Source organism: Ammospiza caudacuta, chromosome 9, assembly GCF_027887145.1.
Source record: "Ammospiza caudacuta isolate bAmmCau1 chromosome 9, bAmmCau1.pri, whole genome shotgun sequence".
Taxonomy (NCBI): Eukaryota; Metazoa; Chordata; class Aves; order Passeriformes; family Passerellidae; genus Ammospiza; species Ammospiza caudacuta.
Genome location: NC_080601.1, coordinates 23,656,613 through 23,683,074, shown reverse-complemented (window position 1 = coordinate 23,683,074; position 26,462 = coordinate 23,656,613). Strand labels below are relative to the sequence as shown.

The window sequence follows — 26,462 nt, the reverse complement described above, 5'->3', positions numbered from 1 at the left end:
TTGCTCTTAGAAGCGCTCCCGCCATTGGCTGCGGCTGGGCGCTCTTGCCAATCAGGAAGCGGCTCTCATGGAGGAAGGGAATAAATACAAGATGGCTGCTCATATAAAACCAGGCATTGGGCTTCGCCCCGGTGATGGGGGAATCGAGGCTTTAACCCGCGCTCCGAGGGTCCTTCGCCGCTGCCGCCCACGCCGCCGCCGCCCCGCCCGGGGGAGCGACACTCCGACCGCCGCCGGCCTCTGCCGCGCTCAGCCGCTGCCCGCGGATCGCCGGCGGGGCCGAGGCCGGGTGCGGCGCCCCAGGCCCGAGCGAGGCCCAGCGCCCTCCGCCGGGGCAGCACCCCGGCCCCCCCGTCCCGCCGCCCGCCGTCAGCCCGGCCCGGCTCCGGGCGGCCATGGCCGTCTCCAGGTCGGTGGGAGCTGGGAAGAATGGGGGAAGTAGGGCCGACAGCGGCGACCCGGCACTCCCGGCTCTCCGTGTGGCCTCGTGCGGGGTGGGGGGGGAGGAGGGGTGCCCGCGTTCCGTCTCCTTTGGCTTCGGGAGCCCGCGGAGACCTCGGCAAGGCCGCCCCGCCGGGGTCTGGGGGTGGCTGCGTGCTCTGGAGCCTGGGTTTGTATCCTGCCCTGCGGTGACTCCCGTGCCCCCTCCTCCCTCGGCCCGCAGGAGCTCTGCCTGGGGCGTCTCGGGCTTCCTCCCGAATTCGACACCTTCGTTTTGCTGGCCAGTCTTTCCTAGGGTGGTTAAACTGCTAGGGAGTAGGAAATTAGGATATCGAGTCCCAAAAACTGGCAAGGAACTGTTTTTGCGTTTCAGAGCCCTCAGTTGTAAAGTAACCAAAATAAAATAGGCTTTCATGGAGAAAAGTGATCCGTGGATTCTGGCTCTGCCTCAAAATGTTGGGCAGTATCTGCTTGCACACATGTGCTCTGGGGTGTGCCAGCGTTTAAAGCATTCACAGATACAGAGGTGTGTCTTAACAGCGCTGTTTTATAAAAAATGCTGAGCACAAATTCCTGGGGTTGTTTTTCTTTTTTTTTTTTTTTTTTTTCTTTCTTTCTTTTTTTTTTTTTTTTTTTTTTGTGTGTGTGTGTGAAACGGGCGGGTTAAGCTTCCGAACAGGATAATTGAAAGGAAACTATAAATCCAAATTAAGCTTGTGATAGATTAGCTCCAACTCACATGTTACAGTATCTGTACTTCCAAAGTGCTATCACAAAAGTAAATTCTGTTTCAGTAGCTCTGTGTGAATAAGTTCACGATTCTATGTAGCAAGGTAAAGGTGTGCACATTTATAATGGAAACCCATTCTTCATCAAAAATAATGGCAGCAATGCACCTTTTAGGGACTTCTAGTAGCAGGTGTTTTATTTTAAGCTTTGTGGTTTCCACAGAGTATCCCTTTGTTTTATTCTACTCTTATTTTTTTGTCAACTTGTTATATGTTTGTTGTGGGTTTTTCTCATTCCCCAAATCTGTCCATAAGAACGTGGAAGTAGTGAGGATTGCTGTAACAAGATTACCGTGTACGTTAAAATAAGTCATCATGTAAAGTAGAGGAGTTGTCTAATTACATTAGGTCTGATCAGTCTGCTTAACCAACTTTGCTAATGTACATGTGATATGGGGGCTAACAGGAATATCAAGATAGAGCTTTTCACTGTGTGCTGAGGCTGTGGCTGCTCTAAAGGCTGCTTTAGTGGAAAGCAGCAGTACAGAGATTTACTTAACACCTTTTGGGAACTGAAAGTAAAACTAGATGTGCCTCATTCTAAGATTCAACGTGAAGCATTGAAAGTTGGTGTCTTAGTATTGTTCTGTATTGCTTCAGATGATAGTTATAGTATCCAAATGTTGCACAACTGAGCACAAGGTACTGAACGTCAGTAGAGGTGCTGTAATACTGCTGAGTCGATTCAGAGTCGTTTCAGCTTCACGTGTAACTTAGGTAAAAGAATACATGTTTCACAGTGCTGTAACATCTTGGCTATTCCTGGTGAGCACCAATGTTTCTATAATTGTAAGAAGTGATAATGTGTGAATTTTGTCTGTCTCTCTCCCTTTGAAGTTAGACAGCAGCTCCTGATAAGTTGAGTTTCCTTTCTGCTGCTGGACCATAGGAGCACCGCTACAGTGTCAGTGCTGCTTTTGTAAATAAAGAAACCTTTCTTCACCTTTTACTTCAGAACATTGAGCTTCAAAGGTCCTTTCCTTTCAGACATATTACAAATAATTGTTTGTGCTCTTGTAATAAACCACATATCTATTTTTTGTTCAGTTTAGTTGGTCCATCATCTGTTCTAATTCCACTTTTCCTCTAGGTAGTTACAGTTACTTTTTTTTATGGACTAATGTAATATTTCATTGTTGAATGTCTCTGTACCTATACAAGTTTGGAGAGTGAGGAAGAGGCTGACTCAATTTAATCTTTCTGAAAAGCCCACAGACCTTGTGGACTGCGTACCAGGCATTACTATTAACAATCATTTCATTAGGCATAGTTCTATATTGGAGCAGCTATTTTAAAAATATCTTTTTTTGGAAGTGAGGGTTGGAGTAGTTTTACATTCTTAAACCAATAAAATATCAGGTGGTTGTTTTCCCAGAAATTTTAGTTTTTGCTTTTTTTGTCAGTTGAAAACCTTTCTCAAAACTCTAATCTGTTGAGGGAGATCCAAAAAAAACATAGTGCATGCTTTGAAATACCTTCATATTAGATTGAGAAATTGCAGCTTTGCTATTAGTAAGGTCATCTTAAAAGTAATTGTAATTAATTGTAACCTATTGACAAAAAAGTCTGGTATTTAATTCTGCATTTGATGTTACATGGATTGAAGACCTCCTTCTATAAAGCATCTGTGTTGATGCTCTAGAAAACAGACATAAAGTGAAACAGTAGATACCTCATCCCAAAAGATGTTGCAGAATCTTTGCACTGTACGTGTTCATCTCTTTGGTAGGTTATGCTGGGGAGACTGATGAACACAATCCTCCAGAAGCAGGGATAGGTGGGTGGGAAGGTTGGTATTCCTTCTGTGAATGTGTCATGTGGTAGGCCTTAGCTTCTGTCACTTAACATTATCTTACAGATGAAGTGGTATAATGTTTGCATAGCTAATAAAAAATATCCCAATGTTTTTGATAGTGGAACTGAGAAAGAAAAAAGGAAGTGAAAAGTTTTGGTTCAGCTTCATTCCTACAAAGTGCATGATCCAAGTGAACAGTTGCAGTGGCTCACCAGTGATCTTTTGACATACTTCAGAAGGGAAAGTAGTACTTCTAAGAGGATGACAACTCATAGATTACTCAGGATAGTAGAGTTGCAGTAGGTAATAAAATGGTGATAGTCTTTCAGTATCTAATAAAACTTTTTTCCAGTTTCTTAATGTGTTCAAAGGCGCCTCATGTTATTCTAGCACCAAGGTGTTAATGCCTATCTCCTGTTTTGAGTGCCTTTGCAGTATGAGGGAGAACCAATGTACTTTTAAAATGTAAATGTTTTAAAATTAGGAGTCTAATTAGTCTAAAATTAGAACTTGAAGGATACACCAACTAAAATAAAATTGTTTACTCTTAATGTACTCTTAAGGTACATTAAGAGTAAACAATTTTATTTTAGTTGGTGTATCCTTTAAGTTCTCCCTGAAATACCTTGAAGGCAACCTCTTCAGGGTGTATTCAAGACAGTTCCTTACAGAAATATTGAGAGCATTATTTGCTGCTCTTGCAACCCTTTCTTGATTTGATCTGTGTAAGATTAATACTGTTTTCTAGAGTTTCCAGTGGTTTTGTTTACTTGAATTTCTGTTTGACTTGTAATATGTAGATTAGGAATCTAGTTTTTATTTTAAAACAAATAATGTCAAAAGACTGTGAGAGTAAAGCTCTTGTGACCTAAGCAGGCCCCATGTGTTGCTCTCAGCTTTTGAAGTGTGGGGCTGTGACTTCCCAAGAACAAGTGGCTGCACTGGGTGGCATCATTACTGTTGGAAAATTTCAAATTGAATACTGCATCCAAAATCTCTTATGTGCACTGCATACCTTTTAGAAATCTTTTTGAGGTTATCACAGACTTTCTCTGTGAAGAATTCAGCTTTTAGCTTCTGTGGAAGCTATTACTTCATGGCTGCTCTTGCATAAAAAGCAGGAGTTAACCTGAGCAAGTATGTGTTCACTGCTGCTTAAAGGCCTGTGCCCAAAGCATTGGAATAGATGTTCTAGAACCAATGTGCTTATGGGAATTCAGACTCAAACGGGGGGAGGAATAATGTAACTCTTCCCTTGTTGGTGGAGATTAACTTGAGGACCAGAACAGGGGACTGCCCTTCTGTGCTGCTCTTTGTGGGAGGGCTGATGCAGCCATGGGAAGGGGGGAAGCAGAGCTGGCGTGTGCCCTGCTGCCCAAATGAGACAGAGCTCTCAGTTTCTTACGCGCACTTTTCTAATGGACTGAAAATTGAAAGTCAGGATTGTGTGCTGATAAGAATGCCAACCTGCTCCAGCAGATGGAATTTGAATAGTCACTGAGGTGTTCACTTTGTAACTTACTGATACACATCTTGTGTTAGTCTGTCCTGACAGCTGCTTCAACTTGCAGTTCTCTCTCCCAGGTTTTGTAATGTAATTGGTCCCATTTTGGAGTGCATTGTTAGTTGCAGATACATATGTAATAGTTAACAAGTAAAACTTGTACAGCATGAAGTTGTAGGTCATTCATGAAATACATAGTCCATATGGAATCAATTATACTAATTTTAGCATTTGGTTGGATTCCATATGCAGTGTATGGTACTGTGACCTGGTGTGGTCTTGGAGCTGTTGTTTCATTCCAGATGTTACTTCAGCTGCTGTGTAGGAAACAAGATTTCTTCATTGTCCACAGTCCCACCTTCATAACTGTTTGCACACCTAGGAGAAGTAAAATCACAATCCATTCTTTGTGTATCATTGCACTTCTGGGTCTTGTTCTGAATTCTGTTGAGTGGGTTTTTTTCCTCTTACTGGCTGATTCTATATTTGAAAGTTGCTTATTTGATTACTTAACTGTTCATGTGAGTGAGTGTTAAGAGCTGACCAAGCTGGGATTTGACCAAATGATGAAGTGACAGCAGAGGGCTGTCAGGTCAACAAGAAAAGTCAGACTCCATTAGAACTTCGGTTGAATTTCACCCTTGTCAAGTCTAAAGTTTAATTTAGGGATGTTTTCAAGGTGTCTGGCCTATTTCTGTATTAAGAAATAGTGCCTGGGAGGAAGTTTTCTGGATGTTGGAAATATCAACTCCTAAGAGGATTCCCTTGCCTTCTGATGGGTGCTAGCTAGCAGCTTTTCAAAGAGCTCTAGGCAGAGCTTGACATTACTGTTCCAGGGACTTTGCCACTGAGGGTTTTTTGTAGTCACACAATTTTCATGGCTTGGAGGATATGCAGAGGTAGTTGCAAGGTGTTCATACCAGATGTCCTTTACTATTAGAGATTACTCTCAGGACAGTTTAACATGCTGGGGCACAGAGATGTAAAAGTCCAAACAGATTGTTTCATGGGCAGCAGTGATCAGGTCACTGTTGCTTTTAAGCCTCCACTCACTGAAAGCAACAAATGGAAAGTTTCATCATCTCAAGTCCTGTGGGCACCCAGTCCAGCCAGAACACTTACACTGGGACAGTTGGGATCTTTATACAATGCAACTGCAGGTATGTTCTTTAGCAAACACTTTGAAGAGACTGTAGCTTACACCTGTATCTTGACATTAATTATGCAGCTACTAGCTTTGTAATGCCTCTGGAGCTGAAGGGCTCTCAAATCCATGCCATCCTGTTTCCTCAGGAGTGCCATAAGTTCACTTTAAATAGTATGACAACTGCCCCTTCAAATGGAGATCAGCCCTCTGTTTGGGGCAGCAGCAAAGATCTGCAGATCAGCATGAGGAACAGAACATGTCATTCATTGCAGCATTTGCCTCCTGTGCCTGGGTGAGGGTCAGTCTAGCCTGGTTCAATGCTGAATGTGCAAAACTGGTGGCCAGAGGTGGAATCACTGTGGTACCTGGAGAGTGCCCCCACCTGGGTGTGGTGACTCTTCTGGAGGTGAAGCATCTCAGATGATGGTGATGTTTCTTCTGAAGCATCTGCATTGATGTCTGTGTGAGAAACATTTCTAACGGACTCAGTGTAAAAGGTGTTTCTTACAAGAAAAATTGAGTGGAGTGCTGATCATAAGAACCTTGAGTTGTTGCTCTCAGTTGTGTCTTGCTGATACACTTCAACAGAGACTAGAAAAATTGTGAATTTCTAAAGTGAGAGGAAGAAATGATCTCTTTGAGCCAGGTAGTGCTTTGTGCTTGCTCACACAGCATGAGTTCATATCAAAGGTGTGTATGGTTGCTGTCCTGTTGATGAGAAGTAGTTAACATGGGATTGGAGAATGACAGAAGGATATGAACCATTGTTTAAGAATTAAAAGTGAAGAACTTGGTATTTTTAAGTTCTGATTGCAGCAGAAGTAGTTTTAGAGATATCTTTAATTTTTAGCATGCATTGGTATTTCAATTTTCATAATTATTTACAGTTATTTTTCATAATAATTTATAAGCATTTTTTGTTTTAATCTTTTTTTCCCCAAAGTATTCCTTGTGTTTCTGTTGTTTGTTTTTGTCTTCCATAGGCTTAGAACAATTTTTTGGATGGAGTTGACAGATTTAATAAAATAATTAAAAACCTTATCTACATTGTAGAGCATCTCCCTCTACCACACTGCTTCACACTTCTGGGAATGATGTGAGGCACGTGGTGCCCTGCTTACAGCACTGTCTAGCATGAGAAGCAGAGAACCACATGCCACTAGAAAACTTGGTTCTCTTTGGCTTTAGTAACTTGTTCAGAGGCTGCTAGTTTGTTCTGAAAATGAAAACCTTGTCAGAACTTCCTTTTTAAACTGCAGGTACTCAAAACTAAGTAGTTTGGAATTTTTAGTGGTTTTTTTCCATTCTTAATGAAACTCAGTCTGAAAGCTTTAATTTGAAAAACAAACCAACTAGCACTGCTGATCACAGACAACTTTTTTAGTGCTACCTTTCCAACTCTTGCAGAATTCAGGCTCTGCCATACTCTGCTGCAGCAACACCAGCACTCAATTTGAAAATCTTAATAGCTCCAAAATATCAGTTTGGGAGTTTTGCATCCTTGTGCGGGAGGAAAAGAGAATGATTAGTGTGACCAGCACTGTTAGTCAGATGTTGGCTGTGTTTGCTAATCCTGTTTCCATGTATTTTGCTGCAGTTGAAAGCTGAAACCTTCCTGTAGTGATGTCAGACAAGGGAAAGATTTTTTTTGTTTGGTTTGCATTTGTGTGTAAGTTAAGCAGATTACAGTTTAAAATAACAAATTCCAAACCAAGCACACTGTAGGTTAAGGAAAACTCCAAGAAAACAAGCTGTATTTTGCAGGTAACACAGCTTCAGAAAGTTGTGGGTTTTAGGAGTGGAGATGTAGTGTTGTAACTACGTCTGGAATTCAGGTTGAGTTTTTGAGGGTAGGCTGACTTAGTGGTTTCCTCCTGTTTTGACTCATGAAGAGTTCTAGCTGGGAAGTGGTCACAGTTACACATGGTGCTTGATTTTGAGATAAAAAAAGATAATTTGATAATTGAAGGAGCTGTGGTACTATATGGCAAACCTGAGTATGGAGCACCAAAGTTTCACAGAGAGCAGAAGAATGAAAGGGGTGAGAACAGGCAAGTTGGAGCAAACAGTGGTTCTTCTCAAAGCCACTCTGTTTTGTATTGAAAAATAGTGACTGCTGCAAATCAGGTTGGGTTATTACTGCCAAAAGTACAGGAGAAAAAATACTGACAGCTAATGAGGTACCTGGTATGTTTCTCATGACTAGTCCACTATCAGGGATTCAGAAGTGTTGGATCTGTAAAGCTTTTTTCTCCTTGACTGTATGATCAGACAAAATTGCTGGATTTCATATATCTAGGGTTTAATTTTTGGGATTTTAAAACAACTTTCTAACTAGTAAATCATAGCAATTGAAACTTTAGTTTTAATCTACAAAGATTGAAATAAGTTCACCTATTTTAGTAGTAGGAAGAGAATTATTTCTGGGATGGCAGATAGTAGAATTGTCTAAAAAGTTATAATTATTTTAAATCTAATGAATACTTAATGAATACTTAATCTAATACCCCCAGTTATGAGAGTATTTTGGTTTTGGTATTACCTTGGCCCTGCACTGCAATTCCTATTGTATTGTGAACCCATTAAGATAAACTCAGGATTAAGTGCAGTTTAAGCATGCCAAAGAAAATACAAAATCCAGTGTTGTTGGAAAGAGGTTTTGGTGGGTTTTTTTTCTTTTTATATTTTTTGATCTAATGTCAAAGGCAATTTACATGAAATGTAATTAGTAGCAACAGACTAACAGGGACAAGGCAGTTGTTATTTCCTGTGTGTGCTCAAACCAAGGGTGTGTGGTTATGAAGACAGGTTGTCCAGGATACCTGTATCTTTATTGTGCCAGGCTGTTCTAGGTGAGCTTCACTGCTGTGCAAGGTCTGGTTTTGTATTGTTGCAGTTCTTGGAGGAGTACTTTTATGTAAAGCTGGAGTGAACTATTTTTATTGCACTGTGTGAACAGGTTCTAGATTGATACTCAGTAATAACCTCATACAGCCCAATAACTAAAGCATAAACTTGGCACTCATTAGAGAGCTCTGATCAACCACTGATGGTAAGGGAATAATGAATACTTGAAACTCCAGTCATGGATTTGAGTATCTAGATTGTTATGTGAATATATACATAAAGACAGGCTTTATTTCTCATTCAGTAACTAAACAAGGAAGAAATGAATTGTTCTACAAATAGATGATTGGAGTCTTTCACTAAATACAGAGTTACTGTGGAAACAGATCTGCTGGTTAAATCCCCGTATTTTGAGGGCAGAGCAGAAGCATCAGATGACTTGCAAGCTGTAAATACAAGAGGTTTGGTTTTGTGTATTCCAGGTAATTAGGGGGAAAAGATGTGAAAAGTAAAAATTTGTCAGCCTGGAGAGGCAGAGTTTGGTGTTGCAGATAATAGGCTGTGTTGTCAATAGAAGTGATAATGTGCAATAGAAGCAGCTGAGCCCTCTGCTTTTTCTATCAAATAGAATTTGATGATCACTCACAACATATTTGTTTCAAGATTGAAAATGTTCTATCACAGAACAAAGACGGGAGCAATTAATTTTTTTCTTGTAACTGAAGATTTTTTAAACTAGCCTTTCTTACTGTTGCTTTTTTTGTTGCCAAATTAAATGTGCTTTTAAAACAGCTATGCTTAGTGTTAGAAAAATAGTACATTATTCACTCTGCCAACTGACAGTCTTCAGACAGACATCTCTTCTCTTTGAGTTACATAAACTGCAAAATGTGGGGGAATATTAATAGAAATGGACAACTGAGCTATGAATAGCATAACTTTTCGGTTTTTGTCAATCACATTTAGGCTCGATCGTCTCTTTATTTTACTGGACACTGGGACAACACCTGTAACAAGAAAAGCAGCTGCACAGCAACTTGGGGAAGTAGTGAAACTGCATCCTCATGAACTGAATAATCTCTTATCTAAAGTAAGCATATGTTTTTCCCTAGTACTTGAATGGTGAGAATCAAACTAGTTTAAAGGGATGTGCTTCTGTGGGAAGAAGAAAATGCATTGTGGTCTTGGGTTTTTCAAAAGTAAGAGAATGAAGAAAATTAGGGGCTGCTTCTGTTTAAGGTACTGTTCTGTCAGCTTCTGAAATGATTATGTGAGGTTTCGCTTAGCATTCAGTATTGATATTCAGCATTTGCTGTAAGTTCAGAGCTTGTTCTATAAAGAGAAGCTCTGCTGCCTTACAAAGATTTTTTTCACTTGCCTTTAAAGGTTATTACTTGTGTGATAAAACATTAAAAAAGAGGCTGCATGTCTTTAAAAGGAAATTGGGAAGAGTTTTCCATTAGCTTCAGACTTCAGTCTGACCAAGTCTAGTAAAACCACCAAAAATAGTCCATCTCTGACAGGTGGAGATGGCTCAGTGACCTCAGTTCTGTTCTTATGGAACAGGTGCTGTCACCACAATTGATGCTATCAACAGAGTGGCCAAGGAATCACGAATATCAAACTGCTTTCAGAGAAAGAAATAGTTTTTCCAGATGTGTGACATAGTGATAAATTAGTTTAGAAGAGCATACATTACTTCAAGTGACCCATGTTGTAGCTCTTCTTGGGTTAAATTACTTCAGGGTTTTAAGGTCTGTTAATCAATTTTGAACACTTCCTTATAGAAAAAGACAGCAACAAACCAACCAACCCAAAAAATAAAAACATGTCTCAAGCCTTGTTCAGTACCTGGAGGAAATAAAGTTTCAGTTTAACTGATTGGACTAAATATATCTTGTAAAGTCTTAAAGTCTGTCTCTGACAAGTGTTCTGCTAAGCAGTGAGCAATATAGAGAAGGCTGGTGACATTTCTTGGTTTGTTTTTTTTTGTCCTTTATATTTTTGTTCTGAATGTTTTATTAAGTCATAGCATTAAAGTAATTGTGTTTTAATAGAACATAACAGCTGATGGATTGTTTTGGAAGTACATTTTGAGCAAATACTTATTATTAATCTCTCCTTCAAGGTGTTAGTGTATTTAAGAAGCACGAATTGGGATACTCGTATTGCGGCTGGCCAGGCTGTCGAAGCAATAGTGAAAAATGTACCTGAGTGGAATCCAACTCCAAGATCAAAACAAGGTGCTCCTTAAACTCATTGTGTATAACTCATTGTTTGTCTTATGCAAACCATCTGTGATATGAGCCTTTTCAAGGCATCTGTGTCATTTGGTTTTTTATGAGCATAAACTTCTATTTGCACGTAAGTTGTTTGGAGCAGGGTGCTAATAATGCCAAGGTCAGGGGTTCAGTCTCTATTTGGGCCACTCACTTAAGAGCTGCACTCGATGATCCTTGTGGGTCCCTTCCAACTCAGACTATTCTATGATTCTGTGAAGTAGGACTGTAAGTAAACCTCTTTGGCTTTAGATGCTCCTGACCTTTATTTCTTTCAGAATTCCTGTTCTTGTCCTTTGTACTCTCTTAAAGCTTTTATAAAGAAAAGGAGTAGCTTGTAAAATGGTAATATGTTTAACCAATCAACTTTGTCATGATAGTTTACAGAAACTTTTCTTCTCTGTTCCCTTAATCTGAGCACCTTTCTGAGGAAGGTGAGATGGCAGTTTGCTTGTCTGTTCTGTTTCTTCTCATCTGAAATCATCGTGTTAGGGATGTTAGTTTCCTTAATTGTTGAATTATGGACTAAATGATTTTGTCCAAATCCATTGGTACTGTCTGTGTTCACAGCTTTGTGGTGCAGGTTCCAGAAATTCACCGACTTGTTTAAAACCAGACACATACACACCCTAAAACAGCATCAATGAAACTCACATCTGTTTGAGGTGATCTCATATTTGTTTCACTTGGTGCCTCCCAGTTCTGTTGGCTTTGAATTTGACAAGCAAGTTCTGCATTTTCCTTGTCCATTGTCCTTATTTTTGTAAACCATCATATTTGCTCTCCTCCAGCAACTGCTCTTCATATTGAAGGTTTGCATTCTCTTCAGTCTTTCCTCACAAGCTGCTTTGTCTTTTAGGTAACTTTTTTTTTCTCTGTGCTTTCTCTTACTTGTGTCCTCCATGAGATGCACAGAACTCCACACAGTCTACCTACATCTCTAGAGTACTGAAATTTACACATAGTGACAAAATGATGTGTTTTGTCCTGCCATCAGTGTCCTTCCTGGTGAGACCCAGTACTTTGTTGTCTGCCCTGGCTTTCACTGCTCAGTAAACAGATGAGTACAGAAAGCTGTCAGAAATGCCTCCAAGATTTTTATTGAATGCTGTGTTGTGTAGGCATGGTTTAGATTATTCATTTTACACCTTGTGTACTTATTTGCCCATTAGTCTGTTTTGAGAGTCCTCCTTGGATTCCTTAGTGCCATTGTGACTTTAGGCTACCCAAAAGAGTTTGCTGTCACCTGTGTGCTTGGAGAAGAGTGCATTAGTGAATGTCTTTTCCATCAATTGGTGCCCCAGAGGACTCCAGAACTAATTTTTACCTTTCAGTTTGTGAAAGGATGTTCTCCCCAGCTCTGTGCTAAGTTGGTTCTTTTGATGTATTCTTTCATATGAATCTTTGCCAAAAGCTTTTGAATGTATTATGTTCACTGGATGCCCTCTATCCACTTGTGGCAGCTCTTTAAGGACATTGATAATCAGGTTATTAAAGGGTGTTTTTTTCCAGAGCAATTCTCTTTCCCAGTGAGTAATATTTATCCATATGCTTAATCAATTGGTTATAGAATCATAGAATAGTTTGAATTGGAAAAAACCTTAAAGATCATCTAGTTTCAACCTCTTCTACCACAGGTGGGAATTTTGCTACTGTCTACTCTGTATTACCAAGGAGAGAAGTTCATTTCACTTGTCTAGTTCAGGGATTACTTCTAGCATGCCCTTTGTACATGGAAGTTGGGTAACCTGTTAGTCTTAGAGTACAGCACCCTTTTAAATTAATTGTCCAGTTCTGGCACCTCTGCCTATCAGATTGTTAATGAAATTGAAAAGATTATTGTGTGCTTAAGAAAAAGGTACTGTTTGAGAAGAGCTCACAGCTGGGCATCAGCAGCCCTTTCTCCCACACCTGTTTAGGCACTCTCTAGCTTCCCAGCTTTGGATGCTTGGCTGGTAGGGACACACAGAAGTGTTGGTGTTTGTGATACTGTTTGTGAGCTGTGTGCAGTTCAAAACTGTAAAACTGTAAGCTGGCCCTGTGTGTACAGAGAAGGCCTGTAGGTCAGTGTCCAAGATTTTAAAAGCTAAATTTATCAAGGGAAAAACATTTTTTTTTTCTCTTCAGGTACATTTAGTGACCTATTTCAGTTTGTCTTTGTGAAAATGGAGCCTTTATACTTTGAATTAAAATGCTGTATGTCTGCTGATTCTTTGGAGGAGAGATATTATATCTTGTTTTTCCTTAATCTTGTGCCAGAATTTTGGACAAAAATTTCATCATGTTGTCCTTAATATTATTTTTATTTCCTACCTAGAACCAGGCTCAGAAAGTCCCAATGAAGATTCACCTTCCACAGACCGGTTGCGCTTTGACAGGTTTGATATCTGTCGCTTGTTGAAACATGGTGCATCTCTTCTTGGATCTGCTGGGGCAGAATTTGAAGTCCAAGATGATAAATCAGGTATCTAGATTTTACTTGCAGACAAGAAAACTTAGTGATTTGAAAAAGTTTGTTTTGGCAGCATTATGACTCTAGCCACCCATGGATTCTCAGAATGTCAGGAAATAATGGCAGAACCTATTCCCCAATGTGTGGTTTGTATTTTCTTCCTCAAATAACACAGTTTTTTAGGAGGGATGTATTGTTTGTTTAGGTTTTGCCATAGCAAAATAATGTCAGGAAATAATGGCAGAACCTATTCCCCAATGTGTGGTCTGCATTTTCTTCCTCAAGTAACAGAGTTTTTTAGGAGGGATGTATTGTTTGTTTAAGTTTTTGCCATAGCAGTATTACTGTGTATACAGTGGGGAAGAAGGGGTGGAAAACTGAAAGCATCAAAGATTTCTGTAGACATTTTTAGAAGGAGCAGGCACTTCACTGCTTGTTCTTTACCTGAACAGTGTTCCCACATACAGAAGTAGGATGTGGCTTATTGAAAAGCTTGAAGGTTTCAAGTATAGAAAGACTGCATGGAAAATACTGTGATAGGACTGACAAAGTTGGAAGATCAAATACCAGTGCCTGTGTGATGTTTTTTGTTTCAAGTGACTTGTCTAACATTTTTCTGTATTTTTTTTAGCTGAGAGTTGGTTTGTCAGTGTAATGGCACTGAATTATTTTAATCTAAGCTATTTTTTGTTATTACTGTACTTCCCTGTTCTTAGTTCCAGGCCATCTACCAGTTTCTGCACCAAATTAAGTGATGCTTTTGATAAGAATCTGACTGTGTAGCCCTGATTCCTTTGTTCCCTGTGTGTGATGGGTTCTGTGCAGGGTACTCAGAAGATCAGTAGCTCAGCAAGGAGCAGAGCATGTGGCTGCTGAAACTTGAGCAGTGTCCTGTCTCTTCAGGCAGGTTGCTAATTTATTGCTTGCCATCTTTTAAGCTAGATTAATAAAGTGGTGTACAAGTTCCACCTCGTCTAATGAAACCCAACACTTCATTTCATAGAAGCCTGATATTTATTCCAATGTCACATGATTTCATCCTTGAATTTTATGTGAAAATAAATAAGAAATACAATATCAAAAAATAAGAAAATGAAACAAAAATCCTTAGTTGCTGCTTTTTTTATTAATGAGAAAATGTACAGTCTGCTTTCTCTTCTGTGTTCTGTAGCAACTTCCCTTTTCAAGTAAGTAGACAACATAAATGGACATAATGTAACTTAATCTTTAGAATTAGCAGCCTTTGATAATTATTCCTGAGATGATGTTAGAAAGCAAAAATATTTTTTAAAGAATGGAAGTTGCTTGTCTTTGCTTGTCAGTTAAATGCAGTTTAACAAACTTACTAGTATACACAATATTAACTACTAGTTACTACTCAACCTGGTGTACACCCCAGAATTGTATCAATATTGGTCATCTACTTAAAAGTTTGTGCTGGTAATTGAAAAATAAATCCCACCACAACACCAACAAACCAAAACAACAACTCCTTCTGACTGGTTTCTGTACTGTGCATGTGAAGTGAAGTCTGACAGCCCTACCAGCTACGGTTTTGGGTTGCTTGGAGGTTTTATTCTACTTGGGTGCTAAAATCTTGTCTTTTTAATGCAATTGTAGGTGCTCCCGAAGCCTAGGTGTTCTATAGTTAGTGTTGAAACATCAGGCATTCTTGAGGTGGCATCTGTTGATTTCCAAAATGAACCTTGCTCAATCACAGTTGAAGTACTTGTGTAGTTACAGTAGCAGAAGAGGTCTTCCTGGTGTCAATGTGATTTGTCTTAGCAGATTGTATTAGCCAAGTGCAATTGAATCCTGTACATTTTGGCTTTGTTATGTACATTGAGCAAGTCATCAGTAAAATATCCAGTTGGAAATCTGACACATCTTCTTTTAAAATCCCTTTTTAAGGTGAAATTGATCCTAAAGAGAGGATAGCACGACAGAGGAAACTGCTGCAGAAGAAACTTGGCTTAGATATGGGTGCTGCAATTGGAATGAATACTGAGGATCTGTTCAATGATGAAGATTTGGACTATTCTCCTTCTCCAGTTTTACTAGTAAACAAACAACCTGTAGGTAAAACCTTGGGCTATTTGACTGCAAGAAATAATACAGTGGGTTTGCTGTATTTGAGCTTCTGTGGTTACAGTATTTCTGTTTTAAGTAAGATGATTGGCATCTAATGTGGTGTGCTTTGGCTTCCTCAGTTCTTACATCCCATAGTTGCTTGTTAGTATTATTTCATGTCAAACTGCTGAAATGTTTGAAATGGAGGGTTGGGGAAATTGAGAGCATTGTGGGTTTGAGAATTTTTCAGGACTTCCATCATAAGAAGAATTGACAATGAATGACTTTTCTTTCAGACTCTTCAGGCTGCTGAGTTAATTGACTCAGAATTTCGAGCTGGTATGAGCAATAGACAAAAGAATAAAGCCAAAAGAATGGCTAAGCTATTTGCAAAGCAAAGATCCAGAGATGCAGTGGAAGCTAATGAGAAGAGGTATAATAGTGAACTGGTTTCCTTTTATTTCTGTTAAGCTGGGATTGTGATTTGATTTATCTGTTCAGAAACTTCCTACAGTCTTTGCATCTTAAATCTCTTATGTGCTAATTGTGCTGATGGTGGAAAGTTTGCATGCAGTGCTTGTTCCCAGGAGAGCTTTGTTGAGGACCCAGCTTCAGAGGCATCTTGACATAATGGGATGCTACAGCTGAAATGTGTGGTTATTAAATATGGCTTGAGAATAATGCATGAAAACAGGGGATTCTAAGAAAATGAGCAACTGAAAATTTAGGATACAGTTTTCTGATGTGTGCTGTGTTCTTCACTGTAGTTTATAGTGGCACATTATTGTATCTACTGTGTTCATAATGAATGATGAACAAAATTCTTGATCTTATTTAGGAATTGCTGGGTTTCTTGGATAAATCTGAGACAGATTGTGAATTTGGGACAGCGTTCTACTGTCTCCTCACTGCATTTTTTGGTTTTACATATAAACTCAGCTAACTTGCATATTTCACAGTGCTAAGCCTCCTTGTTTTGTATTCTTGCCATACTTTATTGTATCTGAAGACATCAGTTGTAGATGTAATTACTTGCCTTAAAGCATACCTTGAGTTCATAAACATGTATTTGCTCCTTCTCAGCAATGATAGCACTGATGGGGAGCCAGAAGAAAAAAGAAGAAAAGTTGCAAATGTTGTCATCAACCAGCCTGCCACAGACTCAAAAACATTGGTAGAAAATGCTCAGGAAGAGGTATGATATATTGTTCTGCTGTTAGCAGGAGAGATCATTCAGTTTTTCAGCAAAGTAATTTGAAACAAAATTCCTTCATGTGCCCAAATTCTTTAGTCCATTTAGCATTCAGGCAAGTGGAATGAAGAATGTCATGGCCAGCTTACTTTTAACATAATGAAGCAAGTGAGCTTCTAACTGTTACAGCATTGAGGAAGAAAACACATTTAATCCTTTGGTAGCAGTTTGTGACCCAAATTAACATGAGTAGGTGGCTACAGGTGTCAGACCTGGGTATTAAACTGGAAAACTGTGCTAAACACTACATGGTAGGATTACAGTGAGCCACAAATAATTTGATCTAAATGCTTATTTAATCTTTATTTAATCTTTGCTGTACTTTAATTAGGCTTAATTTAGAATTAGATTCTATCTTTAATAGTTGAAGATTAAAACAATTACCTTAGTCTTGGAAAAAACTTTTTATTTGTTTCAACAGACTGAAAAGCTAAAAATTAAGAAATGCTAAACCAGAATATAAATGATGCATAGAAGTTTATTTGAGAAGACTTTATCTAGAGAAGTCTGTATCCTACAAAAATAGCTTTCCAGACATAGTTCAGTAATTAAAATTTTATTTGCATAAAAAATGGTTGGAAAATTAATCTGAAGTATTAATAACTACAGGCTGAATAGCTGCTGGTTTTTAAATGTCTTCCAGTTGCTCTGTGTATGTGATGATGTGAACTTACTAATGGGATAAAAATTTCTTTCCACAGTCATGACAGTTTCCTTGTAAAAAATTTCGAGATAGTGGATATCCTTTGGTTTTCAAAAAGTAGAATGTGTTTGGAAAAGGGTGCTGTTTATTGCTGGATTCATTGACCCAATTTCATTAATGTAGTGTGTTTTCAAACTGAGACTTACCTGTTATGCTCTTTGAAGGCAAACTTCATAAATTTAAAGGATCACTGGGTAGAATAAGAAACTCTGCTTAATTTTCTTCTTTAGCATGGTTTCTAAAGGAAAGGTGAATTCCAAAGCATCAAAATTAAATCCCGTAGAGAAGAGGTTACACTGTTAACAGAAACTTCATGAACTTTTTAAGAGATCCAGTGCTAATTAGTGAAGTTTCTGAGCTGGGGAGGAAGATTGTTTTTTCAGTTCTGTCCAGTAATGATAAAAAGTACTTATGCTTTTGGAGTTTTTTGTATGCCATTGAAGTATGCACAGACAACAATATAAGAAGTGTTTGTTCATGATTCCTCTCTTTTTCAATCTCATACTTAATAATTTTTTTATGGATTTAGACAAATGAATGGCCTCTGGAAAGCTTTTGTGAAGAGGTGTGCAATGATCTCTTTAACCCTTCTTGGGAGGTAAGACACTTGGACAATTTAAGGTGGAGCTAATGGTTTTTTAAAAAGGGCTTTAACAGAAATGCAAATGTTGTATGTGTAGAACTTGAGAGAATTTTGCCAGATATCCACATTTAAATCATTTATGCATACAGATTACATAGCCAAGACAAATTTGCTTCTAGCAAACTTAAGTGTTTTTTAGACTCATTTAAAGGGGAATGAAAAATGTGTAATGTATACTTGTGGAGAATGAGAAAGATATGAAAAGTAATCGTTATATAAGTGAGAATTATGGGAGTGTTGAAATTCAAGCAAAATAAAATCACATCAATCTATGGTTAAAAGACAAAGCAATTAAACTTGGGTTCATCAAGACTTTAAGGAATATTATGTGAGTGTTGCTGGCAACAGTAGTATGTTTGTCTAATGCTATGCTAGTAGCAAAGGAAGGGGAATCAATCCTTTAATAACTACAAAAGCTATATGTTTGGTTGCTTAGACAATTTATTTTCAAGATTCAAAATGGTTCTACTCACCTTTTTATTCAGTCCTTATACAATTGTCCACAAACTTTGGTAGAAATTTCAGGTAAAAATATGAAGTAGCTGATAATGATCTAACAACTTGTGCAGAAGGTGGACATAACTGTTGTCAACTAACTTCATTTTCTTGAGTTGATCTTGTGAAGGGTTAAATATTAACAGCAACTCTAACATCCTTATGTGTATCTGTAGCACAGTCTCGGTGATGTCAGTATGGGCAGAGCCAGCTTGCTCTCAAACTTGGAAACAGAGATAGATCATATGCAGCCAGCACAATTATTTTGGTCCCAGAAAAAGAATCATTATATTTGTGTGGCACATCACTGCACCTGAGCTAAAAAGCCTCACCTTATTTGAAAGCAGGCTGTTTGCAGTTGAAGGCCAGGTCCACTTGTCTTCTGGTATGTAGATGTTCTCATAGCTTTCTTAGTACATTTGATATAAGGCACCTGTATCTTAACAGGGGAGGTAGATCAATACAGAATCATTATTTCAGTATGTTCTGGGTGAAAAACAGGCTAACCTGCCTCAAAATGTATGTTTAAAGTGGCTCTTTGGCAGCATCTTGCAATGTCTAGAGGTCACCTGAGTGACTACTTCAGACTGCTTGCCACGCTCACAGGCAGCTGAAGTCAGGCAGGATGAATCCTACTACTGCTATTGCCTTTATACATTTGTGTCTTGCTGGTTTGTATTTGCAGAAGCTGAGACATCAGCTATCAAAGTCTCCTTCTTTTGACTTTTAAAAGCTAGCCCATGATCTGTCTTGGATTTATGACCAGTTAGGATTTTAAGACTGGACTCTGTTTTTTTATTGGCTTGCTTATAGCTTTAACCAGCAGGCACTGAGCTGTACATAGGGGTCATATATGTTTGCATTTCATGTAAGATGTTCTGGTGAAGGGAGGAGCTACCAAGTACTCAGTTCTAGTTGTTACTGCCATGAAATGAAATGCAATCATTTTCTGCTAGCAACAAACATGTATCTGAGCTGTTCTTAAAAAAAAGTGTTTATTCTCTTCTAACTTATGTAATGGCCTCTCAATGAGAGCCTAGTTCAAAACTCTGCTTTTGCAGCTTTGCATATCTCTTGAGTGAGCTTTCCTTCACTCAGCAGAAGGAAAGCCAATTGCTAGTCCAGCTAGGTATCAGAAATCCCAGAAACAGGTGTGTCTTTAGCACATCTTTCTACTGGTCTTTTCTTACTTCCAGAACTCTTCCTAGTGTGTTCAACTGTTCAAGTTTGGTGAGAGCATGCATGTGCCTATAATTTGCTTTCCCATATTGCTTGGGAAATGTTATGCAGAATAGTAATTCCCAGAAATTTGTTTTGCAGACTCCAGAATACTCAGTGAGGATCCAAACTCTGTTTAAGCAATACAGAGAGTGATAGAAAATATTAAACATGAAGTGCTTGAAACTATAATAATATGTATTTGCTTTAGCTTATAAACTTAATAAAAACAGTAATATCTTCAAACTTCTCTTTGACAACTAGTGCCACCATGGCACTAGTTTTCAAAAGTAAATGAATGTAGGCTATGTTGCTGCAGATGTCATAATGTGTTAGAAAATAGAAGCAGTTCTTAATTGCTTCTGTTCATAAGCTGGCAAATACCTGGGGTAAAGAAGTTTGGTTTTTGGACAGGTGAATATTTTAATAGGTGGTTTGATTTTAAAATTGCCACAAGTCTAAGTAGTGCTAGTTCTGCAGCTCTTGAAACATCTCTGTTAAGAATACAGTAGTATTATTTCAATTTTCCAGCATGGGTTTTGTCTTCTGTCCCCTAATATTTTATTTATTGACTTTTTGCTTCTCTTTCTTAGGTTCGACATGGTGCAGGTACTGGACTGAGAGAGATACTTAAAGCTCATGGTAAAAGTGGTGGTAAAATGGGAGATAGCTCTTTAGAGGAGGTAAGTTTCCAGTCATGTAGACTTAATATTTTACTTAAATGAAGCTTAGAAAAGAGACTTCTTAAATTACTTTGCAATAGGTGTGTGATATGGGGGAATAATATCAAGACTTCTCTGTTCAGAATCATCTGTATGACATCACTGTGTGCACTGACAAAACATTGTTTGTTTTTAAAAGGCTTTTGCAGAACCCAGTACTACTGTATAATTAGCCATTAATATGTTGGTTGCATATAAAGTTATTAAACATTAGCTTCCATATTAGAATATACTGTTTTCAAGTCCTGGTAAGACTGTACTGAAACAAAATTGGCAAGTTAATCGTGTTACTCTGGTAGTGTCTCAGACCATTTAACTCTCCTTGCTTAAATAGGAAGAGGACTCTATCAACTGGCTCTCTTTATTATGAGAAAAAGAATTAAATTAGTCTTCTTAAAAGGACAATAATTTTTTAAAAATATCCTGACAATAATAGCTTGTTTATTAATAGTGAATTTCATCCAGATTCCTACTGACTCTCTTGCTGTAGAAGCAGCTGGAAGAACTTGTGGCTTAGAGAGTTGAAGAATGAGGTCTAAATCAGTGTACTTCAGCATACTTTGTAAATAGTGAGAGCAAAAACTTCTCCCTCCTTGCTTCCCTGTAGAGTAGTATTTGTTCCATGGAGATGGCTGGGTGGGTAATAATAACACAATCTGCAATAATAAAATACTTTAAACCATTTCTTAACTATTTATGGAAAGTGTGTGTACTCCAGCTAGCTTCAAAACCTGCTATGTATGCCCTCCTCACTGGCAGAGCCTGAGACATTCAGAAGTCTCTGACTTAGGTCAGCATAATGTAGCAGCAACCAAAACTTCAGTGTGGTGTCACCATTATTCTTACACTGACTCCAGAACACAGCACTGTACCAGCTATTGAGAAAAAACCCAACTCTGTCCCAGCTGAAAGCAGGACACTAGCCTTTGATAAAAGTACTGTTTTTAGAGAAGAAAACAGTCAATGTGAGCATTAGTTGTCATGTCTTTTACAGATTTTAGCTAAAGTAAGCATATCAGAAATGCTTTATGAGTAAGTGTAGTCAAGGTGTTAAACTTTTCTCTTCTTACAGATGATTCAGCAGCATCAGGAGTGGCTAGAAGACTTGGTTATTAGACTTCTTTGTGTGTTTGCACTAGACAGATTTGGAGACTTTGTTTCAGATGAAGTAAGTTTAAGTTACCTTTGCATGAACAGGTAGATCAGCAGGCTTCTGCAGGAGATAACACTGCAGCAGCTTAGCTGTGCCTTGTGTAGTGCTGCTGCATGTGCCTGTTAGAACTGCTCAGAGATGCTTATTAAAAGGTAGCTGATACATGAACTTCACCTTGTTTGTACAGCAGTTTGGTCATCTCTCTTAAAGTCAAATTTCATACAGAAGTATCTGTTTTATCGTTTACTTTTTCCTAGGTAGTGGCACCAGTACGTGAGACTTGTGCTCAGACTTTGGGAGTAGTATTGAAACACATGAATGAAACTGGTGTTCATAAAACTGTGGATGTTCTCCTGAAGCTGCTTACACAGGAGCAGTGGGAAGTGAGACACGGTGGTCTCCTAGGAATAAAGTATGCTTTGGCAGTACGTCAGGTAATAACCCTCATGACAAATTGTAGAGAGCTTGGGATCAAACATCTCTGCTCTAAGTAGAGGATGTGGATGAACAGTAGCTAAGTGTGATAAAGCAAGATTGCTTGCAGTGCAGTCCTGTGGGTTGAGATGTGTGACTGCACTTCTATATCCATGCTGCAAGTATATAGTGCAAGCTGTGCTTGCAGAAAACATTAGAAATAGAGATATGCCTGCCTGGTCTTGGTGGTATTCTCATATGCAGGTAAGAGAGCAGTCTTACAGGAAGGTTAGACTGTCTGTGGTATTATTCTGTAGACACTGAGCTTTGTTTATACCAAAACTGAGCTGATTTACAGTTCATTAAATTTATAACCTATGTTTGATTTCATGAATGGTAACTTAAAAATACTTAGATTACGATGTTGGACCTGTACCATCCCTTTGAAACAGGTTCATTCCCACACACAGAATGCATCTTAGTTGATTGTATCATTATAAGCTTTTTTGGTTTAAAAATGCTTTTGATCTTTTTGGCAGGACATGATCAACACTTTATTGCCTAAAGTGTTGCCTGCAATAATTGAAGGTCTGCAAGATCTGGATGATGATGTCCGAGCTGTTGCTGCAGCATCTTTAGTACCAGTAGTGGAAAGCCTGGTCCAGCTTCAGTCTCAGAAGGTGACTGAACTGTTTTAAGTTCACTTTTGGTCTAAGTAAAAAAAATAATACTTAGAGGCAGCACTGGTTTTGTTGTTGTTTTTTTTTTTTAATGATAAACCTCCTCTGCTTATTTGTGTAGGTGCCTTTTATTCTTAATACCTTGTGGGATGCACTTCTGGAGTTGGATGACTTGACAGCTTCCACAAACAGTATCATGATCCTTCTTTCATCCCTTCTGACTTACCCTCAGGTCCGCAAATGCAGGTAACTTTTCAATTAGTTTTTCTTCATTATTACAGGTCTGAGTGTCCACTTACTGTCAAATTGGAATTACCAGTTTTTTTCAAATCATGTACCAAGGAGATGATTAATGTAACTCAATATTCTGCTCTGGTTTTTCCATGAAGTGAAGGTTACGATAGTGCTTCTATTTTGATGACATTAGTGAAATGCAACAAAGGAATTAAGAAGTGTACTAGACATGGTTTATATGTGGCTTTCCCCCCCTCCTTCTGTCTCTGTCCATTTATCTTGGTTGTTTTAGTAAATGATATTTGCTTCACTCACATGGTGGTCCTGCCCACAAACATCTTGTTTTTTAACAAGGAACAGACAAAACTCCACACGAGACCAAACTGTTTATTGCAACACATTCATGAGCCTGTAGAACTTTACTATTGGAACAGTTCTGAAATAAGCTATAAACATAAATTCACATCAGTAGTACAACCAGTAATTCTGTGACTAGTTGATGATGCTGCCTAGTTGCTATCTCTTTGGGACTCTTAACATACTAAGATGCAGTTCCTTTAGTTTGTCAATTTTTCATAGTACATATGGTAAACTCACAGTATCTGCACTTAAGGTAGATACTATACACATTTGGTTTTTCTCATCCTGTATGATTAGCACTGCTGAAGCTGATGGTTGCCCAAATCTAAAATAAGGAATGAAGTTTTGTTACTAATGTAGTCTTAAATTCAGCATGTACTACTTGAATCAGCTGGGATGCCAGTTGCATCAGTTGATATGCCAGTTCTTGCAAAAAAAGATGCAAGCTTGTTTTAAATTATTGGTAAAGTCATAACTGCCCAACAGCAACTGCAGAACAGAAACAGCTCCTCCTTTTTTCTAAACAGTTGAAAAAAGCCTTAAGTATAATCTGGGGGAAAAACGTAAAAATATGTGCTTAAATTGACTAGTTCTCCATACCAGTTTTACAAACCCAAATCAGTATTTTCCTGAAAAAGGATACCAACTTGAACTATTTTAAATGTGTAAGCTGTAGTAATTTAATCCTTCACTTAAAATCCCCAAGTATATTAAATACTTTCTTTTCTTAAAGAAAGTATTTTCTTTTCTTCTTTTGGATAAAATGAGAATAAACAAAATGAACTTAGCTCTGTGTGTATGTATGTTTTTATCCCTGACACTGCCTCTACCTCTCCCTCTCCTGTAGTATTCAGCAATCCCTGACAGTTTTGGTCCCACGTGTGTGGCCGTTCTTGCACCACACAATATCTTCTGTGCGAAAAGCAGCACTGGAAACATTATTCACATTGTTGTCTACCCAAGACCAGGTAAGAATTAGAGTTATTAATGTCTTACTGTTATGCATATTGGAATATACTTGGTCATATGATTTCCTTGTTTCAGAGTTCATCAACATGGCTGACTCCAATTCTGCAAGACATGTTGAGGCACATATTTCAGTTTTGTATCTTAGAAAGCAACCAAGAAATTCTGGATCTTATTCACAAGGTATTTGCAAGATTTCTCCTGGATATAGTGCTTGTGTATCCCACTCTTTCAAATCCTCTGTACTTTTGTGCAGATGAAGAATAGTGTGCTAATGTTAAATACTTCAATGCTTTACTGTAGAGTGGATGAGAGAGTTCCTGCAGTTTCTCAGGATGTGTATGATCTTATGTAGACCATGTACAAATTTTTCATTATTCCTATTGTGATTCTTTCCCAAGGTGTGGCTGGAACTGTTAAACAAGGCATCTGTACAGTATGTTGTTGCAGCTGCTTGTCCATGGATGGGAGCCTGGCTCTGCTTAATGATGCAGCCATCTCATTTGCCCATTGACTTAAACATGTTGCTAGAAGTAAAAACCAGGTCCAAAGTAAGTGAAATGTGGTCTCACTGACTGTTCTGATGAAAGTAAGAAATTGCTTAGCTGCATATAAAACACGTTCTAAGGGTGTTAGAGGGGAGTGGTGGTGCCTTAGTTCTAAATGTAAACTGTCTTACAAGTCTCAGTTCTGTAGAGCAGAAGGTTTCTTGTCAGGTTATCCATGAAGAATTAAGTTCTGCTGTGTAGTGGTCTCTGTGTAGAGATACTCAAGAAGTCCTTATTTGCATGGCTCTAGAGCCATCTGTTTGTAGGACTGAGTTAAATCCAGAAACATTGTGTTGTTTCTGAAAAGATGCTGAGAGAGGTTTCCTTTTTCCTCTGTGTGTTTATCAGCTGTATGTCAAGTATTAGCCTTAATGTTACACTGAAGGAATGTAGCATACATTTAACTGGACTACAGAATGATGACTACAGAGATGATTTCCAAGTATTGACTGCTTTAAGAAATCTGTTACCCAAGAAGTGTTCTGTCTTAGTCCAACTTTTTCATGATGTGGTGATTATTTGTACTGTTATGGAATATGAATTTATCTTTTCATTACAAACAGCCTTTCAGCCTTTCCTTTATTCCACAGGAAAAAGCAGGTGCTAAACTGCGTCAAGGGCAAGCCCAGAACAAGGAAGTGATTCAGGAATACATTGCTGGGGCAGACAGCATTGCAGAAGATCCAGCAACCAGGGACTACGTTGTCATGCGTGCTCGGATGATGGCAGCAAAGTCAGTTTACTGGAAATATGAAAAAAATACTTAAAAGCAATGTATTTTTTCATAAAATATTGTGGTTTTGTTAAAATCTAATTATCATTTTTGCATCTTCACGTTGAATCATTGATTGCAGAGTAATTATGACATTGAAGTGACTGTTCTTTTTCATCTTGTCAGGTTGCTGGGAGCACTTTGTTGCTGCATTTGTGACCCAGGTGTAAATACTGTTACCCAAGAAATAAAGCCAGCTGAATCATTAGCTCAGCTACTGCTCTTCCACTTGAATTCTAAATCTGCCTTGCAGAGGATTAGTGTTGCGTTAGTAATCTGTGAGTGGGCAGCCTTGCAAAAGGTAGGATGTTTCTGCAGCAAAAATATATTTTACTTACTATCTCAATCCACTGCTTGTTGTGTGGTACTTAGCTTGAAATAAGATTTCAGTAGGTAAGCTAAAATGGTGTTTATACATCTAAATACCAAAATCTTGATCGTTAGACAGTGGAGGAATACAGGACTCAGTAGATAAATGCCAGCTGTCAGAACTATGAATCAGTAAATATGCTTACATTTTTTCTACAAGTAAATCTATTCTCAAGATGCCTTTATCTAAAGTCAGTGATTCCTTTTAAGATGACTGTCTTTTATCTGCTCACTATCATTTCTAGTGGCAGACTTTTTGTTCCTAATCCTTTATCTTTAATATTCTGGTTTATGAATGTTAATAGTCCCTCTGGAATCTGGATTTTTGTAGCTAGATTGAGCTGCCCAAGACTGAACAAAGAAACTGTGATTATTCAGAAATGCAAATTGTGTTTTTCTGTTACAGGAGTGTACAACTGTGGCTATTTGTGTTCAACCTCGTTTACTTGGGGTCCTTTCTGAACATCTCTATTATGATGAAATTGCTGTTCCTTTTACGCGGATGCAAAACGAATGTAAACAACTCCTCTCATTGCTAGCTGATTCTCACATTGACATTGGAAACAGAGTGAACTGCAGTGTATTTACAATAGATCAAGCTAATGAGCTG

General features: G+C 38.4%; 1 protein-coding gene across 2 annotated transcripts in view; it reads left to right on the top strand.

Annotated features, from left to right (window-relative positions):
* Positions 1-229: 229 nt before the first annotated feature.
* BTAF1 (B-TFIID TATA-box binding protein associated factor 1) overlaps positions 230-26,462 on the top strand; it is a 42,213-nt gene continuing 15,980 nt past the window's right edge. Inside the window, exons 1-19 of one of the 2 annotated variants that reach the window (XM_058810914.1) lie at positions 230-409; positions 9,489-9,612; positions 10,651-10,765; positions 13,119-13,265; positions 15,165-15,328; positions 15,620-15,756; positions 16,407-16,518; positions 17,808-17,876; positions 20,228-20,317; positions 21,429-21,524; positions 21,767-21,943; positions 22,463-22,603; positions 22,725-22,849; positions 24,045-24,165; positions 24,242-24,346; positions 24,565-24,714; positions 25,302-25,444; positions 25,610-25,784; positions 26,259-26,462. In XM_058810914.1, coding sequence (XP_058666897.1) covers positions 396-409; positions 9,489-9,612; positions 10,651-10,765; positions 13,119-13,265; positions 15,165-15,328; positions 15,620-15,756; positions 16,407-16,518; positions 17,808-17,876; positions 20,228-20,317; positions 21,429-21,524; positions 21,767-21,943; positions 22,463-22,603; positions 22,725-22,849; positions 24,045-24,165; positions 24,242-24,346; positions 24,565-24,714; positions 25,302-25,444; positions 25,610-25,784; positions 26,259-26,462 — 2,409 coding nt within the window. In that variant the 5' untranslated portion in view covers positions 230-395. The remainder of the gene's footprint in view (positions 410-9,488; positions 9,613-10,650; positions 10,766-13,118; positions 13,266-15,164; positions 15,329-15,619; positions 15,757-16,406; positions 16,519-17,807; positions 17,877-20,227; positions 20,318-21,428; positions 21,525-21,766; positions 21,944-22,462; positions 22,604-22,724; positions 22,850-24,044; positions 24,166-24,241; positions 24,347-24,564; positions 24,715-25,301; positions 25,445-25,609; positions 25,785-26,258) is intronic. The other variant, XM_058810915.1, reaches the window with a different exon arrangement.